Genomic DNA, 20,921 nt, shown 5'->3' with positions numbered 1-20,921 from the left:
CACCTGTGTGTTTAGCCAGGATCGCATTGACCCCATCTCCAACCAGTCGAGGGACAACGAGTTTCGAAAAGCGTTGCAAGTTCTTTTCTGCCCTGTTTCGTAACAGTGCGCATAGCATCTGACATAAACGCAGGTCAGAGAGTTCCGCGAAATATGGCAGGTACCTACGAATCCTGTTTCCGAAGTACCTAATCGAAAAATGTACAGATTCCGTATATCTCGAAGACAACTGTAGTGGCACGAAGAGCAGAGCCCTCCACTTCCGAGGAATAATGTCTGTACGCCCGAAGGTTGAAAAGTAGCCAGCGTAACAGGATGCGGTGCTGATGCAATCGATCTCGACTCAGTCGTCAATCGAAAACGCAGAATCTGCTGGCGAGGAAATTGCGGGACCCCTCCTCACGGGTGGAGGGTGTCAGGTACGCGGGTTGCGCAACGACATCGTTTGACAAGTCGCGCGTTTCCCGATCTCACGTATCTAATGTCGGAGGCCGGGCGTGGACGAAGCGGAGGAGGAACATGTCCCCAGTAGGTACGGAGGAAAGGAGGAATGAAATAAAGAAAGGAGTCATGAAAGAGCGCACTCGAATGTAAACCGGACCCTTGTGAGATTCGCGGCCCAGCGACGGTCCCACCGACGCCGATAGCTGACCGCACCTTCCGGGCGATCCGGCTGATCCAAGTGACTCCGAGCACAGGCCAGACCTTCCCAACGCAACATTTAGATAGGTGGGGGCCCCTGTGGTCTCTCTTCTCGCCCCTATAGGGGAGCACAGCCGCCGACATCGCTGTTTCCAGGGATCTCGATACACTTTTTATACTCTCCTGCGAATTGTATCTGTTTCATGCACCATTTACCGGTGCGGAAACAGTGGGCGTTTTTTGGATTTTAATACAGTCTCAAAGCTTCGTATTCGCTCCTAAGGACAGGCCTCTGGGGCCACGGCTGGCTTCTCCCCATCGCGTATCGGCATGGTCAAATCGCTCAAAACAGTCCAAGGAAAATTGAGGGGTTTACTAGCTTCTGCGTCTCGAGTACAACGTACCCTGCGAGGCCGGTATGTGCTTCCCTTCCAGCGTCCCGTTTTTTTTTTTGACATACTACCGTTTTACGAGCGAAACTCTTACCGTGGATTTTGCGAGATTGGATCTGGATGGCAGTCAAGCTTCTCCATAAATTCTGGTCCGAGCTTTTGGAACTTTACTGCGCTCGGGCGTAATAATTCGACCGAATAGGTATACCGCAAACATTGGAAAGCTGTATAGATGAGTAATTCGATTGGTTGAAGGGTAATTGGAATGCATCGCGCATTGCCTAACTTTCGAGTTATGGCGTGCATAAAAGTGATAAGTTCCTTCCGGCGAATAAGCATCTATAGATTATCGTAAATGTTATACTTCGGTATAAGTTCCCAGGGAAAGTATCCAGCGCCGAGTGCACCGCAGTTTGCAAACCAGTATATCGCCCCCACCTTCTTCACCTCCCCACCCTGTGACACGCATAAGTTGCAGATTCCTAGCCCTTTCCTCCCTCATCCACCGCCTCCATCCCTCCACGGACTATGAACGATGTCCACCGCGTTTGTCTGAACGTAATCAGTCTCGTAATTAGTCACGTCAGAGGCTGATGGGCTTTCTGTGTGCGTCAACCAAAATCTGCCGAACATCTCCACGAAGCCATACCATCGTTCCTCTATAATTTCGAGAAATTTCGTTGGTCCTTCTCTCCGCGGAAGTGAACAATATAACGCAACAGTGCTGGATGAGTGTGAAAAATGTCCAACGGTATTTGAAGTGATTCAACAACGCTACTTCGCCATAATCGGAGGTGCGCAAGCAGAAATCACAAAAAGGGAATTAACTGGAACATAAAGCTAGCTTCTTACACCAAACAGTCACCCGCGTCGTGCTTCCGTGTACTTCGCGCGCTGTTTCGATGCCGCATCCGATTCAACGTCTCGAAGGTAGATCGAGGATAACCATCGCGGGGACGTTTGCCGAATGGCCGTAAAAAAAAAGTGACCAGACAAAGTGGCCAAAGGGTGACGGAGAAGCGTCCTGGGAGAAGTGGAGCGACAAAGAGAAACTCTTAAATAAATAAAATCGATAAGGCGAGACATCGTATCCCTAGAACCAAGGTAGAGGCGTCCGGAGAGGGCCAAGCTCATGAATAAGCAGTGCTCACGGGGGTGTGCGCCGCGTGATTTCGCGTGGGACTGTTGGCGGTAGACCAGCCGGCGAACGTTTATTTCGCAACCTTTGCCTCTTCCATCCCGATTCCGCCTCCTTCTCTCCCCGGTTCGGTTTCAGTCCCTCTAACGCCGATGCCAATAACGACATTATCCCGCGCGACACTGCCACCGTTTCCGTAGAAACCCCGCGTCGCAGAGCGCCCCACCTTGACTTCACGTGATCCTGGCCCGGCCAATAGGGGCGCGGATCCTCCTGGTTGGATGCTGATCGAGGGATGCAAAAGGCGGGGTTGCGAGACGCGTGGGGATGAAAGCTCGCCGAACGAGGCGGGGGTCGAAAAGCTTCGCGAAGTCACGTGTGCCCGTCGGCAGAAACCTCGTTCGTGCTTTCACGTCGTCGTTACCCGCACAGCCGTGCTGCTTTTTGGGGTCCAGCCACCGTGTCACCGCGGCTGATAACGATAACGAGAGTCGGACGTGACCGAGAACCTCTTCCCCTATTCCGAGGCGGGCTGTTGACGGACTCGGAGGACCGTCACTTTCGAGCATTCTGTCAACTGTTAGTTGCCGTTCAGCTGAATCGAACTCGAACACGGTTCTTGTGGTATCGTGGATCGTTCCTCGCTGGCGGGATTAGCACGTGACGACGATGACGGCGGAACGGACAGAGTCGTTTTCAGGACAAGTGGTGTGAACGAGTCTCGACGATCATTCGTCGCGACGGACTTTCCGTGCACACGTAGAAGAAACCCAAATCGTGCGCGCGACGGGTGAACATTGACACAGAGTTGTGGAGTGAACGTTCAGCTTCTTGGATACAGTGAAGTGAAAACTGTGCTCGTGGTGAAGAATGGTGTGCAGTGACTCTACAACGCTCGCGGGAACAGAGATTGAAGCCATTGTCGTGGTTGTCGCGACCTTGGCATGCTCATAGATAAACTGGTGGTTAACAAAACGTTTAACTGCATGTCCGATTTGTAGAAGCACAAGCCGATCCTCACTGCTCCGCCACGACGATCTCAAGGAAGAAGCCGTCGCCTCCGAGATCGAATTAACGATGAAGAAGTCGAGGAGCTGTTTGAAGGACACCGCGTCCATTTGGCCGTTATGGATATCGTGTGAAAGTACAGTTCAGTGATGCCGCGAGTGATGTGAGGGAGAGACGCACCAGGTTCTAGGTGTCTCGTAGATAAAGTTCCTTTAGCCGGCAACAAGGATCCAGCCCTTGATTCACGAAGATGAAGCGACGGCCGACCGGGTGCTCCCCGAAGCCACCCGTCGTCCGGCACAAAGACGTTCCTGATGACAGTCATTGTATCGCGTCACCATAGACCGGCCCTTTACGCTCCTTTAAAAAAGAGACGAAAGCCACTTCTGGAAGCGTGTAAGAGGTCTTTATCGGTAGTCAATAGGACCGACCGTCCTTGGCCGGACACATTTCTCATATTATATATAAATCTACGCGGCGAGAGGAACCACCTGGATTCCCACAGCCGACGGCCGTCGGCTCCTGAGGTGCCGCGATGGACCTCAGCACTGCCTACCGTTACAATCAAAATATGATGGAATATTACACCTGTAAGCTGATCACATCTTCTGAAATTATTCCAACCTAGTTAGACTTTAGCTGGACTTTCTTCTTCTGCGCATTTCTAGCTGCGTCCTCAATGTCTGATGAACATTCACTAAACATACTGCTTCTACTTAGCTCCCGGGTTCATAGTTTGAAGGCTATAAGTCATTAAGATCGAAGTATACGTATAGGACCGCTAAGAATTACCACCTTGAATATCTCCAAAATCATGTAAGTTGGAGGAAAATCGTCCACCTGCAAAAAAATCATTATCACCCCTTATGGTCCCTTTCGTGCCAAACAAATTTTATCGGAAATATTTTGTTTTACTTCCATGGCTCCTGAAATATTCAAGGTGGTAATTTTAATAGGTCTTCACTGTATGTAGGTAGATATTGATTGTTAAAGGATAGGTCGTTGAATTCTTTTCCCGCGCTGAACAAGCTTTTACCGGGAGCGATTAAATGATTATGAATTAATTTCGAGCCAAGAATCTTTGCCGCATTTTTACCGATCCGTTTAGACTTGATTAGACACTGCTGAGAAGTGACAAGTGAAACTACTGTTCGCTGGTTTCCCTCGATCTTGAGAGCAATGTCTAGAACGTAAATATCGATTTCTCTCGTTGTCTGTCGACGAAGTATCGGGTGGACAGAGAAGTTGAGCGACGGCCAATTGCCCAGCGACAATTCTGCATTGCCGGCGGATAAATGAGAGTGCGAAAACAAGAAATCCAATGTCCTTCGTTCACTGTTCGATCCGCAACGGTACCGAGGCTAATAAAAAAAAAAAAAGCTAAACCGCAATCGTTGCAGTGCCCGATCTGCGTAGGAACCATTTGCAGGATCGTCCGGCTCTCTCCTCCCCTAAATCCCCAGTGAAACGTGGCGGATCGCGCAACAAATACTGGACTAAAATTTTTCCAGTCCGTACTCGCGAAAAAACCTCGCCGCAGAATCACTGCCTTCTATACTTTCGTTTCCTCTCACTTTCTTTTTCCCCGAAGCTCGACAACAGCCAGCGTTTCCCTACGCGGAGAAATTCATATCGTTAGGTCCGCTCTTATCTTCGGGACAAAGGGGTTGAATGCTGGCGCGGGAACTAAAGTCGTGTCGCGAATAATTATTTAGCGCGTATGTCGCGTAAAGCGCAATCGAACAGACTCGGAACGTGAAATTTAATGCTTCTCGAGCAGCTACAATTTCGCGGGAAATATTAGTAAAAAGTAAACCCCCGCCTGATCCGTGGCGTTCCTATCTAATTAGCAATCGGACCGTATTAATTAGGCGAGCCCAATTGTCGTTTCAAAGTAGCAACGATCGAAACCGCCACGCGTCCCGCACGCTCGTTTATGGCTGGCCAGCGGTTCCGTTCGAACTAATGGGATGATAATAATTATGAAACATTAACAAGAATGGCGCGGTCGCGGCGCATCCTACGTGAATCGCTTTGCAATAGTCTGTCAATCTCATTCGTTTAATATCCTGGAACTGCGTACACAGTTGTTGCGGGGAAACTTGTTGTTCTTTCTGACATAGGTACATCTTTTACCAGGGCTGTGGAGTCGCAGTCGGAGTTCAGAAGGAATTTCTGATTACCGGAGTCGGGGTCGAAAAAATATATTCCAATACCGACTCCATGTTAGTAAATTTTATAAAAATCCGAGTGTGTTTTGCTCTGCGTGTTTATACACGCTCAGGATATATTTTTGTTTGACACTCGTACGACGAATGCAGGGTCATTTTGGCCCAACTTTGACGAAGTCAGGCTCCGGCTCAGTTCTCAGATTATAATCGCCAACGGTGTTTTCGAACGCCACTTGTTGTCGCTCTAAAGCAACATTGTCCCCACTTCGTTTCGTTATTGTTTCGCTATGGTGATCGGGGTACCCACTGTGGAACGATGGAAAGAAGACGGTTGAAATGTCACAGGGGCAAGGGGGGTTTTTCGCTCGCATTGGCTCCCGCCGCCCGTGTCCCGTTTGCTTACTTTGTATTCGTCGACGTTGTCGCGCCCGGCCAATAGGGATGTACTATTCGGGCCCTAGAGTTTCTCGAGCGACTTCTTTCCATCGGGGCACAGTACTTTGAGAGAGCACATCTCTGCATTCGTCGAGGCCCGTGGCCGCAGTAGCCCAGTCAGTGCAGTTGCAAAAATTTGCAATGTGAAAAAAAAATATTACCAAAGTCGGCTGTTTTTGAACACTTTACAGTTACAACGGATGGGCAGTATTATCAGTGTCGGTGTATTGTAAAAGATGATGACGATGAAAAATTACGTGAAGCAAAAATTAGCAGTTTTACTAGTTGCGAAAAAAATAGTATATTAACAATATATTATAAATGCAGGAGTCGGAGTCGGGGTCGGAGTTGGAGTCGGTGGTAAAAGAAAAAAGAGGAGTCGGAGTCGGGAGTTTTGACTGCCGACCTGCCGCAGCCCTGCATTTTTCCAAAACATCGGCCCACTGCAGCCGTAGACTTGTCTATAAACAAAGGAACAAAACGGCGCTTTTTACGAATTTTCAAGCAATCCATACAGTTTCACACCCATTTGATAAAATTAACAAAAAGTGTTGCCTTGACTTGTTCTGTTAAAGTACCTTGCAGTTCTTTATTGTAGCAACGTGAGTGACTTACTTCCTTTTGTGCGTCGGATATTGCGCGCATGTTAAGGTTACCGCCTTATTAGTAATTATGTACGTAGGTATTTGTAACCCACGCGGTGATGTTTTACAATATTAAAAAATTGTAGAGAAACATTATTATTATTATTATTTTTTTTATTATTATTATTTTTTTTTATTATTATTATTGTTATTTTTATTGTTATTGTTATTATAATCCACGGGTTAGGTCTGGGTTAGGTTGGGCACTTGTCCTGTTAAAGTACCCTGCAGTTCTTTATTGTAGCAACGTGAGTGACTTACTTCCTTTTATGCGTCGGATATTGCGCGCAAGTTAAGGTTACCGCCTTATTAGTAATTATGTACGTAGGTATTTATAACCCCCGCGGTGGTGTTGTACAATATTAAAAAATTGAAGAGAAACATTATTATTATTATTATTATTATTATTATTATTATTATTATTATTATTATTGTTATTATTATTATTGTTATAATCCACGGGTAAAACCCTTTAGTACAAAGGATACATTGTAGTAATATCATGTTAAATAGCACACAACAGCAAGAATGTAAATTAGTACTATGTGTTGAGATAGCCACCTAATTGTCTGCATAGAGAATTACGGAAAATATTAACCGATCCAGGAAAAAGGTCACTTTCCCCAAGGTGCACATTCGCTTCAGACATACAAGGGTTGATCGGGTTCGTAACGCTACATTCGTGGGTATGTAGTCCCGGCACAAACAAAGAATATGTCCTCAGTTGTCTAAGAGGCGCATTGAATTCTAGCGATCCAAGCAAATCCGGGCAGTCAATCAGACCATTAACTATTTTGTAAAGGAAAACCAAATCACAGACAAGCCGACGATCTAAGAGACTTGGGAGGCTGAGAGTCTGAAGGTTAGGCCGATAATCGTGATAGGTAATATTCATGGGACGCCCCAGAATACGCGCAGCAAATCTCGAGAACTTCTGTTGGACGCTTTCAAGGAGTTTGATTACCCAAAATATACATCCGAATGATTAGCTATCAAAGAAATTGGCGAATGTTTAACTTCCAACGTTTCTTCGATCATTCTTTGTAGCACAACCTTTATCTCTACTTGCGAATGAAACTTCGCAATCGTCTAAATTCCCGTCTCTTCTGAAGGCTGAAGCAATCCAGCCGCGATCAGGAGACCTGCGTTCATTTCATGGGAGCAAAAACTCTGGATCCGCCCAGACAAACGATTTTTTATCTCCGCGATTTCGGTACGCGGTAACTTTTGCGAATCACGCGAAATTTCGTCCGCGTGTCATAACTTTCGCTTTATTATTAAACGAGATGATCGACTGTTCCCAACGCGGACCAAAAAAGTCACAGAGCACCGCGGTGAATCGCATTTCTCCGTCTATTTTTCAAACGACTGAGTAATAAAGTCTAGCTTGCCGGCGGTACGTAACGCTAGACCGTAATGTAATACAGGAACAAAGCTGCTGTAGAAATATCGAGTGACTATTCGGGAATGTATATCAAAGTTCTTGGCTGCTGATGTTCACTCGCGATCGTGTGTCGCAGAGGTCCTTCTGTCGCGTCTGCTCCGAAGCCAGCTAGTAGCAGGGCTCTGCCTCTTCCAGCGATGCGGAAAACTGGCGCAGACGACATCGTCGAATTCATTTATCTTGCCCGTTCCGCTCGAATGATGCGATTAACAAATCACTGTTTTCTAATTACAGCGAATCCCTATCTCGATTGCTTAGTTTTACATGCCACAGCTGCTAACTAATTAACGTAACTGTGCTCCTCGTGACTGTGGATTCATTACAGAAACGCGTAAGGTGGAACAACACGTTCCTCGGACACGATTATTCGTTTGGTGGCGAGTCATAAATGTATTAACGGATCATTCAGGAAAATTGTAGCATCGAGGAAGTAGTGGTATTACGTCGCCGCTCCGCCAAGTCAGTTTGTTTTGAATCGTTTGTTTTGCAGCAACAGGAATCTTGATGAGTTTCTCCAATACTGATTTAAGGGGTTATACCTAGTCAGGCGGGCGAAAAGAGGCGAATATTTGTGATTTTTTTTGAAGAAGCGGAAGCGTATAATTTTACAAAACTTTTTGCGTTTCAAAGAGCAACATTTAAAGAACATTTGGTAATTTTTTCGGAGAAAAATATTTACGTTTATAATAAAATAACAAGCGACATCCAAGAAGCATTTTTAAAAATTTGGTTTTGCGGTGAGCACTGCCATTCGGAACCAGATTATCTAAAATCAAAAAACAAAAAAGATTTCGTTAGTATATTAATGTATCCTCAGGTTGACGGAGAGAATTTTCCGAAATATTAAGTTAAAACAACATGGCAGCTATTTAAAGTTGAAATCCTGATTTTTACACGAAAAAATCACGCGAAAAAATCAGGATTTCAACTTTAAATAGCCGCCATTTTATTTTAAATTAATCTTTCGGAAATTCCCTCCGTCAACCTGAGAATACATTAATATACTAACGAAATCTTTTTTGTTTTTTGATTTTAGATAATCTGGTTCCGAATGGCAATGCTCACCGCAAAACCAAATTTTTAAAAATGCTTCTTGGATGTCGCTTGTTATTTTATTATAAACGTAAATATTTTTCTACGAAAAAATTACCAAATGTTCTTTAAATGTTGCTCTTTGAAACGCAAAAAGTTTTGTAAAAATATATGCTTCCGCTTCTTCTAAAAAAATTCACAAATATTCGCCTCTTTTCGACCGCTTGACTAGGCATAACCCCTTAAGGGGTTAGATACGTTCTCGGCGCCTAATAATTGATCACATTTGGGATTTTTTTCCTCGACAGGTGTGAAATAAATCGAAAATTTTATAATTGTATCTTGTTCGACGGACCTTATTCATATAAACAAATTTATTTGACACACTTTTGTCACTTATCGCCGATTGTTTTCTGCGGTTGCAGCAACCTCTGCACCAAGCAGGGGGCCTACTTATCAGCATGATAACTTCAACAACTTACAACCGTTTTTAATGAACTTTGCGTTGATCTATGCAGAAGGACATTCTCTAAGGGACATCGGGCCAAATTTTTAAATTTTTAGAATATAAGAAAATTATGCCATTTTAAAGAAAGCAGTCGATTTTTCATCTACAATTTCGATCTTTAAATGGTAAAAAAATATATTAAAAATTAAAATTTTTAAAAAATGGCCCGATGGCCCTTAGAGAATGTCATTCTGCATAGATGAACGCATAGTTCATTAAAAAAGGTTGTAAATTGTCGAAGTTATGATGCTGATAAGGTCACCCCCTGCTCGGTGCAGAGGTTGTTGCAACCGCTGAAAACGAACGGCGATAAGTGACAAAAGTGTGTCAAATAAATTTTCCTAAGGTGAGGTAAAGAAAACACATTAAAAATAGGTATTTCCGACTATAATTCTAACTTAATAATGTTAAAAAAAAACCGTGGCGACCACCCAGTTTGGGAATAACTACTGTATTTGGCTGTCTGAAATTGACGAAGGAACCCTCTTTCCTAAGCTGGAAAATGTGAGCGTAAATGTAACATCTGTACATCGTAATTCAAAGCAATGATATCAAGGAGCGGATGGAAAACTGAACAGCGCTAATTGATAAGCGGCAAGAAAGGCATAAGATGAATCATTATTTAGCACCCGCGATATTAATAAACGAAGGGAAAGAGATAGGAACAGGAGCTGGTTAATTGGTAGCCAAGTAATGGTAGCGAAAGAAGCATCGGCGTTAGACGGAGAACTAGATTTAAGCGTAACTCAGAATCGCAACGCGGAGTGTTACGGTAATAAGCTTCGGTGACGCGGTGGCTGCGAGAGCAACGGCTCGGCAATTCGTAGCACTGTACATATAGTAGGTCTGAATTCGTGGCTCGGGGGTGGTCCAGGCTGAATGCAGGCCCCTCGTATAGTTGTGGTCAGCAGGCGTGACGGCGTGTGTGCGCGCGTAGAGTAGTCATGGTGCTTTTGCCGCGGCAGTGCCACCATGACTCCAGCGGTATCCCCAGGCTACCGGCCGCGCCGCGGGGATGCGACCATAAACGCGAGAGCGAATTGATTTGCGATCGGAAAGCGCGTATCGTTTCTAGTAATGATCGCGAATCCCTCATTGTCTTGCTGGGACGCGGAGATCGCAATACGATACGCGGTACAGGCGGAAGAAAAAAGCGGATCGACGTACACGCGTCACAGCACGCGCGCCGCTCCGCCAACAATGAGCCTCCTCATCGAAATGGCCCGCTCATCCTGATAATTAGCAGCGATTGTTTCGACATCTACACTCGCAGCGCACACTCGAATCATTAGTCCAGGGGACGTTTCTTTTCCTCTCACCTTTCCAGGAACCTGCGCGATCGCGGAACCTTGATTTCATTATCTAGAATGCGCCGTCTTTGTACAGACACGGGAGCGAGATACATACTCATCTAAACGGTTACACTCGACTGCGTTGCCCACCCACAACAAATCGAATACTCTTTTCACCGCGGCTGTTCTTTTCCCTAACTCGCATCTTGACAGACCACTCTGATCTGCATTAACGCAGGCCTGGCTAGAGGAAGTTAATTGTCTGAACAGAAAGAAGCAGCGGCGAGGGGGATTGGACCGTGTGGTCCATCGTAAGGGTACCGAGTGAAACCCGGCTGGTCGTTGGCGGAGGGTTAGAAACAGCGGCGATCATCGAATCATCGGTGCACTGGCACGAACTCGAGGACATATGTCGCGGTCCAGAACCCTCCATTACGATATTAAGCCGAAATTATTACGTTAGGCGGATTTAATGCGCGAAAATAAAGCTGCTGACGGGGCCAGAGCTCATTTTGGGAGTGAAGTAAAGAAGTAACGCCAGCGGTGTGGGATAATCGAATCTTCCTGACACGTTGCTTCCATTACTGCTAACTGTACAGCTCCTTTAGGAGCTGAGAATCAGCTGAGACGAAAGTACTGCCAGCTGAGGCATTCGCTAATTCCCACGGAGAATCTGAAATATAATTTTTACAAAGTCGCAGCCAGGCGGTAGTTCAGAAATGAAATGGAAAATTGTTCGTAACGGCGTGACAGAAGTCGTAGGGTCATGATCGACGTGTTCGGACATTGCCGACCTCGGCCGTCTCAAAAGGGTTCGTTTAGCTAATGCACTATCGATTTCCATTTTCCAGGCCACGGCGGAGTTAACCAGCTAGGCGGCGTCTTCGTGAACGGAAGGCCCCTACCGGATGTAGTCAGGCAGAGGATCGTCGAGCTAGCGCACAGCGGCGTCCGACCGTGCGACATTTCCAGACAACTCAGGGTATCTCACGGCTGTGTATCCAAGATACTGTCGAGGTGAGTACCGACATCGTTCCGGCGCCATCCAGGTCTCCGCCGTATCCGTTACAACCGCAGCCCCCGCGGTGTCTCGTGATCCGACGGGAACATCCTTGCTTTTTGTTCTTCCCTCGTTTGGCGCTCCAACGAATTTCCTCGATTGATTCGTTTACCTTTCGTGAACTCGCCGACGTGCCATTCGCACACATCTATTGCCAGGTTTCATTTCCTCGCATAGTTACGAAGCAGTTCAAGGGTTTTCTTCTTCAACTTCATGCGCACAGTCAGGTGTCTGCTTTATTGCAAACTCTTGTCACCACTTGCAACTTCTCGAAAAATGTGCGCAGAATTTTTTTTCTCATCAAGCATGGTATGCCTCGGGTATCTAAGTTACTGATTTTGAATAAAAAGCCGTAACGTGGACGCGCGAATTATTTGCGGGAAGATTAAGCTCGCCTTGCCAAACGTAACACCGTAATTTCCGCGCGGCGAAGTGGCCGAGGTCGCTGGAATCGCCGTACGGGCAGCAAGAAAGGAAGAGATCGCGGGGGAAAAACAGAAAGAGAGGACGGAGTTTGGCAAAAAAGGAGACTATTCCTGGTCGGAGTGATTTAATTAAAGACGCTGTTAGGACCACGAGGCGAACGAACCCCGGTACGAAATTGCGACGCCGGAAGGAAGGAACCACCCTTCTTCCTCCTCCGGCGGGGGGTACCAGCGGGTGCGACGATATGCGGTTTCCATGTTTTTTCCACCCTCCTCCCCGCGTTACGTAACGGGTGGCCTCGTGCCGTTTTGATGGCCCGAATGTCATACGTCCCCGCCGCTCGAATATCATTGTCATGTACTCCACTCTTTCATGTATATCTCCTGTACAATAGGCCTGCTGGATTATTTACTACTTTACTGCTTCTCGAATAGCCGCCTCCCTTCATTTCCCTACCTCGCATTCTGAAGCCGCGAATCGATCTTCGCTGCTTTATGATCATCAGCAGCCTTATGCAGCTCGAATTTCATCGCGAGCATCCCTCCAATGCAGTTACTTCCAGGTCACTGCTCATACAATTCAGGAGATCGCTAACATACGCCCAGTTCGAATCTCTGCTCAGCACTCCGATTAATCGTTCCTTTTTCTCTTCGTAACTTCATTCAATCTTGAATTTTCTACTTAATTGCAATATTTTGGTAGAGTGGAACGTATCCACTGGTCAGCTAGTAAAATTTGAGAAGTCGACGTCCCATTCGAAATTAGGGCTGGGACTATTTGTCGAATTTTTCGGTATTTGAATGTTCAAATACTTCAGTTGCTCAATTATTTGGCGAATATAATTCGAATATCCAAGTATTCGAATGCTATTCGAATATCCAAGTATTCGAATACTATTCGAATATCCAAGTATTCGAATGCTATTCGAATATCCAAGTATTCGAATGCTATTCGAATATCCAAGTATTATATTGAATAGTATTTATACTGATGTATTCGAATAGTATGGTTGTGAATTATAAATCAAGTTCGTTCTCAATATATCAGTATTCGAATAGTATTCGAATAATAACATTCGAATACTCAAATATTCGAAGTTTAATCGTAGCATTCGAATACTCAAATATTCGAAGTTTATTCGTAGCATTCGAATACTCAAATATTCGAAGTTTATTCGTAGCATTCGAATACTCAAATATTCGAAGTTTATTCGTAGCATTCGAATACTCAAATATTCGAAGTTTATTCGTAGCATTCGAATACTCAAATATTCGAAGTTTATTCGTAGCATTCGAATACTGAAATATTCGAAGTTTATTCGTAGCATTCGAATACTCAAATATTCGAAGTTTATTCGTAGCATTCGAATACTCAAATATTCGAAGTTTATTCGTAGCATTCGAATACTCAAATATTCGAAGTTTATTCGTAGCATTCGAATACTTGTAAAATATTCGAATATTAAATTATTCGAATAGTCCCAGCCCTATTCCAAATGGCACTGTCGATTTGTTGACAAAGTACAATCGTTGGCAATGAAGTTCATTTAGAGGTATTTAATTGCAGCTTGATTGTAGCTAATCGTAAATCTGCGAGGATTTTAATCAAACGGAATTTATTGGGTAGTGGTATTAACAGCAATGTGTTATAAACAGAAATTAACAGCCATAATAACGTCGCCACCTATTTATTTTCCGATTGATTTACAACTGATTCGATCGATAACTTGAGTCGTACAATACAGTTTCTGCATTAGTACATCCCAGCGAGGTGTGAATCGCCGGGGAAAAAAAAACAGCCCAGCTAACCCTTTCGCAATTAATTTCCTAACGACTTATTCAGAAACAACAACATGGGTATATTAAGCTAATCAAGGCGAAGTGACTTTTTACAATCCTTGTACTTCTCTTACTAATTCTTGATAATATTCTGGGTACTTTTCCTCGGTGTTGCCAATCCTTCTTCCCGCCGTTCGATTAAAATTCAGTAATAGCTAACAGGCAAGAACTCCATTTTCTGATCTGTATTTCTATGGAAGCAAAGGCGGTAGATATTTTCCCAATAATAAATTTAGGAGGAAACTTTTAAAAATCTCAGGATGAATTCTTACAAATCAAAGAGAGCGACTATGCTCCAAGTTTAAGTGCACGACGGACACTGTAATCAACGATCCATTTCGAGCGAATACTTTGTTTCTGTTTTCCGTACGTATGCAATTTTACAACCTGCAGACTTTACAAGCCGAAAAAAAAATCAAAAGACAGTGAAAACGGTCTTAAGCAGCGACGACGACATGCTGTTAACGCCGAAGCTTTATGTAGTCACGCGCTGCTGATGCGTCGCGACGGCGTGCATCGGTTTTTCGCGGAATCGCGACGACTTCGACGCCCTCCTCGAAACGAAACGGAAGTGCCCGATTCCGACTACGTGTGGGCCCGTAAAGTCGCAAAAGACAGTGCTGAAAGCTCTACGCGACCCTTCGAAAGCACCCCATTTAACCGAAAAACCTATTTTGGCTTTCTCAGCGCGAACACAGAGTGGTTATTTTAAGGTCCATTCAAGGGAAACGCCAGAGAATAGCCCATTCTTTTGTACTGGCTCCATTCTACTCAGAATCTGCACGCGTACTAATTCTAGCTCCTTTTAAAAGCCTACATGTTCTTTCTGAGACCTCGTCTTTCCTCAGGTTCTATAGAAGTTACTTTAATCATCTCACACTGTTCAAATTTTGAAGTTTCGAAGATGTATAATAGATAAAATTCAATTGCAGCGTCGGGCAATTTAACCCTTCGTTGACACTCTGGGTGTGAGCCACCCATAAGCTGATTTTGACGCTCTGTCCTTTCTATGTACAAAATAAATAGTTTTTCCCCAAAGCCGACGTACAAACTATGTTCTTTGTAGATTTTTAGATTCTAATATTAAAATTTGTAAAAGTTACAATTTTTAAATGATTTTCTTCGCTTTTTTCGGCATGTGGTAATCTAGATTTTTTTTTACAAAAATAGCTATAAAATTTCGATCAAAAAACTGTTGCAATACATTCTAGGTACCTTGAAATTGATCCATGATTTTTTTCTTAATAATTGGATTCTTTGGATGAGAATGGCAGTCGTTCAAAAATTGCTCTGGGTGTGAGCCACCCAGGTATGTCAAAATTCATCGAAAAAATAGGTGTGTCAACAAAGGGTTAAAGTAATTTGTAAATTGAACTTTCTGCCACACAAACACTAATGACAATTATGAAGTTTTTGCAACTGTTAACTACTTAGTATTTTTCGGTTATTCCTTGATAACGTTTACAGAGATAAAAATTTGAAAACATGGAACTTTGATGTGAAAGTTTCTAGAGCGTGTTTGAGAAGAATGTTCTCCGCGATATTTAAATGACAACTGTACGTTAATAGAAATGTGATTGAATTAAAGCAAATTAACACTGTTGGATTAATATTAAATAGTGCAAAGTAGACTAGGAGTGTTTAAAATGTAAAGCAATTCATAGATAAAAATGTAGAATGGAGAAAACATTGAATATCTTTTATGATTTTAATTCAATATAAGTAGGTAACCAGTAACAGAATTCCGCGTAGTCGCATAACATCAAAAAAATATATAAAAAAAATTTTAAGTGGAACGATTTCATTTAACTCGATCAATAATGCGCTAAAAGGTAAAAAATAATTATTTTCTTCCGCTACAATTTCGATGGTGATATGTGACATTAAATAAAATCGACGAGCGCCTATAAATTAATTAATTGAATTAATAATTCTTTCGTTTAAAAAGATAAAGGGCAAACAAAGGTTTTGCGCAGAAATTCCTTTTCTATATTCATGACCAGTACCTATACTCACTAAATAAAATCCCTTCTTTAAACACTCCGCATGTTAAAATGAAAGTACCATTTCAGCCAGTGATCCTACATTTTTTCCCGTCTATTATTTTCTACTTGCCACTATAGATTTCAAGTTCCCTTCTATCGGAGAGCTTACTTTCATTTTTAAAAAATCGACTCTAGGTATAACTGCATTGGGGAATTGAATAAAAGCTGGAGAGAAAAAAGCTACACACGCCGCGTATTATCGACAACAGAATTCATTGCGTAAATCGATTGATGGTGGAGAGCCCGATTTCAGTCTTGACCATGAAGGGGTGAACGCGCTCCGGGGCCGAGGCAATTTGAAAAATCGCGCAACGTAATGGCCATTTTATGGTGGTACGTGGGAGCGGAACAAAGAGGGCCAAATATCAGCGGGTGAGTATTGCCATGTGGACCGGGAATAGGATTTTACGCCAGATATAATCGTAATAATTTCGTAGCGGGGTGGCACGACCTCGACTGTTTAAAGGGAACCCCTCGCGTGCTTTGAACAGCAGGTTCACGGGCGATCATTTTTCTTTGCTGGGAGAATAGTAACACAATTTAATGACGCGTACCAATATTCGGTCGTCACAAATTGCTGGTGAATCTTAAGGCACGTCCACAACGACGACACTATTGTGTCTAGATCAAGTGTCTTTTGTGTCTAGCTAGAGCTAGTTGCAGTGTCTTCAGTCTAGCTAGCTCTAGCTGCACCTCCCGCGACGATAGGTCGAATTCAGTATCGCGGACCTTCTCCAGGAAGTTTCCAATCTTCCGGAAATTTGTTTGCGTGTCGTATCCACTTGATCTAGACACAAACACTTCGTCGTGTCTAGGTACCTTCAGCGAGGCCTGACAAGCAACTTCGTGTGAAAGGAAATCTGGAATAGTTTTCCTTGTTCTATGACGAATCCCGATTAGAACGGTAGCTTTGATAATCGTGTTCCAGCGTGCCAGATCAATTTCGAGCTTTCCCCGAATGATGCTGATCATGGCCGCTTTCTCTTCGTACCATTTCCTATTTGCTGCCCAAAGCGACGCTGATCTATCGCGGATCTCTAGTTTCTCTAGCCACTTGACACCTGGCGACTGACACCGGGGAAGCTTGGATTAAAATTCCCAAGCTTTTCAGCAGCCTGCCTTCCTGGCACCGTGCTCCGATGACTGGTAGCCTATCCAGAATTCAAGTCCTCGTTCCCGGGCACGCCGGCGGACTTTTCCGTGCCTATTCGGGTTGGTGATTTAAAGTCCGTTAGGAAAACGGCCAGGGCGTTGAGCGCGTACAAAATTGGCGAGGTATCCAGCGGGTTAGGAGCCGAGGCTGGCGGCGCGGCGGTGGCGGCAGTGGCGACGGACCCACATCCATCAAGGCGGCCCACAAGCGGACCATTATTGCGGGCTTTCTACCGTAATTGAATTTAAGCACGAGCGAAGATATTATTTAACTAATTAGGCACAAAGGGCGCGTTCACGGCGGGCCAATCGCGATTGCCCATCGCGCGCATATACGAGGCCTGGTGGGAGGCTGAGAGGCGGCGGCAGGGAGAAAGAGAGGCCAGCCGCGGGTAGAGGGAGTGACAGCAGGGGGCAGAAGTCGTTTGTTTTAAAACAGCCGGTCGTTGACGCGCCGCTGGACGGCGATTCGTTATTCCGGCGCTGGCCGCCCCGCCGCCGCGGGAAAAACGATCGCCCCCGTCTCTCTTTCTCCGCTCCCACGTTCCCTTTGATTCCGCTCAACCGATCCGATGAGAAGGAAGCTGCGACTCCGCTGGATAGATCCTCCGATATCGTGCTCTCCAGCGCGTCGTCACTGGGAAACGGTCGAGGGAAACACGCGAACACAGACCTTCCAATTGTTATGTAACAGTTAACACCGATATTGTCCCGGGTGGTTTTTCAGTGTTAAAATATGGTCCGTCAGATGGACAAGGGTTCTGTGGAACCAGACAGGAATAGGTTACAGCTGAGCAATGTGTATAGGTCGCTCGTAAGGTGATGGAAATGATCTATATACTAGTTTCTTCCTGTTCGCAGGTATTACGAAACGGGCAGCTTTAAGGCTGGCGTTATAGGCGGCTCCAAACCGAAAGTAGCAACGCCGCCGGTCGTCGAGGCAATCGCGAATTACAAGAGGGACAATCCAACGATGTTTGCCTGGGAGATCAGGGACAGACTGCTAGCTGAAGGCATTTGCTCTCAAGACAACGTGCCATCCGTCTCCTCCATCAACCGGTGAGTTAACACGTTTATTATAAAAACTCAAACAGTTACACGAAGAGCAGGTACCAGCGTTTAAACTACATCTTGGGGGATTCACTTCCAAAGGCATAGGGAAAATCCGGGAGACGCGGTCGACCTAATATAAAATAGCTATTAAAACAAATACAACCCAGATAGACTTTAAAGTGAATTCGTGAGATCGTCCTGAGATGCCGAAATGAATTTATCGAAAATTTGAAGCAATGTACAGTAAATTCTGTTTGAGTAAATATATAACAGCAAATTTACCCAAATTTTACATCGTACAATGAGTTAAATTCTTGATCGTGCAATGAACCGATACATTTACTACATGTTTGATCGATATTGCTGCATCGTTAGAATCATGTTAATTTACTAAATATGACTGAAACATATGTTGTAAATATAATGTAAAGTGATGATGGCAATTTGCGATCATTGTGTGCTGCATTGATTGCTGCAAATGTCATTCAAATATGATCCCTATTTTTCAATGCACAACTGTAGATAAATTTTGCACAAATATAAGGTAAATATGGTCTGATGCGGGAACGTTCGCAATCCGCTCTCGAGAATGATCGAATAATTTTTTATTTTGTGTAAATATTAGCAGCACGTCATGACTCAAATATGATTCAAATATGACCTGAACAGAATATCCTCATCGGGTGTATAAAGATTGATACAATATTTTCTGTTCTAATTGCATCATTACGTGTCTTAAATTTAACACCAAGGTGAGCACTCACAAAGCGCACAACATTGTTGCATTACGTGATTTGATATTCGATGAACTTTACGCAAATTTGCTGTAAATTGTCTGGCTGGGAGATATCACTTATTTTATCGGAACAAACCTAATATGTTCAGAATTTGATGCCGATTCAGAAGAACTGGTCGATATTTGCTTTAAGACAATATTTACTGTAAATCGGGTTGAAAACTGAAGTCATGACATCTGACCATCGCTCCCGAGGTGCCGTTGGTAGAGACCACTCAAATAATTATTCGTGGAAGAATAACAAAGAAGAAAGCAAAATTATTTACGAGTGAATACAACGACAGATTCATTGGTATTTAATTTGTTTACGTTAAACAAGTAAAGAACGCGTCAAAGAAAAAGTGAACTACCTACCGGCGATTAGCAAGGCAAGTGTAAAAATAATAATAAAGTAATGATAAAAAATAAAATAATAAACATATATAATAAAGAAATCATAACTGGACCATCTCTCCTTTCTGCGACGGGATTGTCTCGTTAGTTTTGAGAGGAAGAGTTAATATGGCCAAATGCTTTGGCTGCATTGTCCCTGAATATCTCTACTATCTTATTATCCCAAACATTAAACGAAGATAAACTTAGAAGTATATTTTAAATACGATTCTGTACACTGTTGTGTAACCTTAATTATATCTTAATATATAAAGCAGAAAGTGTTTGTGTGTTTGTCTGTCGCCTAAAGACTTTCGAACGGTAAACTCTGGGGTCACCAATAGGGTGGTCCTTATTTTTCAACTTTAAAATTTGTATTGTCTGACTCTCTTAAAATCTTCTTTTTGACAAAAAAAAATATTTTCGTGTTTTTTATTTGTATATTTTGATATATAAAGGTCGCTCGAGGACTTTATATTTCGCATGTGCCACAAGTTTGGCAACTGCCACTTTCCATAATTGTCACTTGTCAATTTTAATGAAACGGGGCCCATATTTATATATCAGAATCCGAAATTATGCTTTTATCTATGCGTTTAACAACCCGAATATGTAGAATGTACGTCAAAGTTTGCGTCTGCATCTGATTCGAGAGCTGCTGATGAGAGAAATTTAAATGTGCATATAAAGTCTTATGCCACAACACAATACAGTGCACATTCGTTATAAACCCGTTTCGTCTATGCGATGTGTGACCGAATTTTAATGTTATACTCTCACTTAAAAATTAATAAAACTATTTTGTTCTCATTGCAAAAATTTCTATCAATTTATACCAAAATAGTAATATTTCAATGCCATTGAGCGGCCTTTAATCCTTAATATATTTTAACACAAACTTTAGACGAAATTCTTTTAAACTATTTGGAAACTTCTGAGAGGGTCAGAAGAAAATTTTAAAAACTTTGATTTTTTACCATACATATAAGGACCACCCTAGTCACCAAATGTGTTCCAGCTTACTATGCCTAGCTAACCCAGATGAATGTGACTATTTTCACAAAAAATAAAATAAATAAGTGAAAAAGAATAAATAAATTTTTGTTTTTTGTAAAATCAGAATCTAAATTTCAGGCGAATCCGAGTAGCAAAGCTAGTAGCCTATAAATCCATAAAACACAGAAGCAAGCGAAGCGACGCTATTCGTTCAACTGTTTGGCTTCTAGAGAAGTAATTGGTCTGCACTTTACCGCGTTTTTACGTATAGAGTCTGAAATACAGCGCCTGGATCAACTCTCGGGTCCGACTGCGTCTCCCGGATTTACCCTGCTGCAAGTAAAATTATTCTCGTCAATGAGAATTCCACAGAAGGTAACTGACGGGCACTTATCTCAGAGTCTCAGGATATAAGCTGACTAGTTACCAATTGAAGCAGAAGTACTACTTCTGCGCGTACCATTCGTATTTTTAAAG

General features: G+C 43.4%; 1 protein-coding gene across 7 annotated transcripts in view; it reads left to right on the top strand.

Annotated features, from left to right (window-relative positions):
- Sv (paired box protein shaven) overlaps positions 1-20,921 on the top strand; it is a 243,395-nt gene that overhangs the window by 196,826 nt on the left and 25,648 nt on the right. For 6 of the 7 annotated variants that reach the window (XM_076817033.1, XM_076817032.1, XM_076817035.1 and 3 more), the window contains 2 exons: positions 11,558-11,723; positions 18,089-18,286. In XM_076817033.1, the coding sequence (XP_076673148.1) occupies positions 11,558-11,723; positions 18,089-18,286 (364 nt within the window). Of the gene's footprint in view, positions 1-2,556; positions 3,771-11,557; positions 11,724-18,088; positions 18,287-20,921 lie in introns of those variants that run through there. The other variant, XM_076817037.1, reaches the window with a different exon arrangement.

The sequence above is a fragment of the Andrena cerasifolii genome, chromosome 7 (assembly GCF_050908995.1).
Source record: "Andrena cerasifolii isolate SP2316 chromosome 7, iyAndCera1_principal, whole genome shotgun sequence".
NCBI classification, from domain to species: domain Eukaryota; kingdom Metazoa; phylum Arthropoda; class Insecta; order Hymenoptera; family Andrenidae; genus Andrena; species Andrena cerasifolii.
Note: the sequence above shows the minus strand (reverse complement) of the source record. Positions and strands in the feature narration are given on the sequence as shown.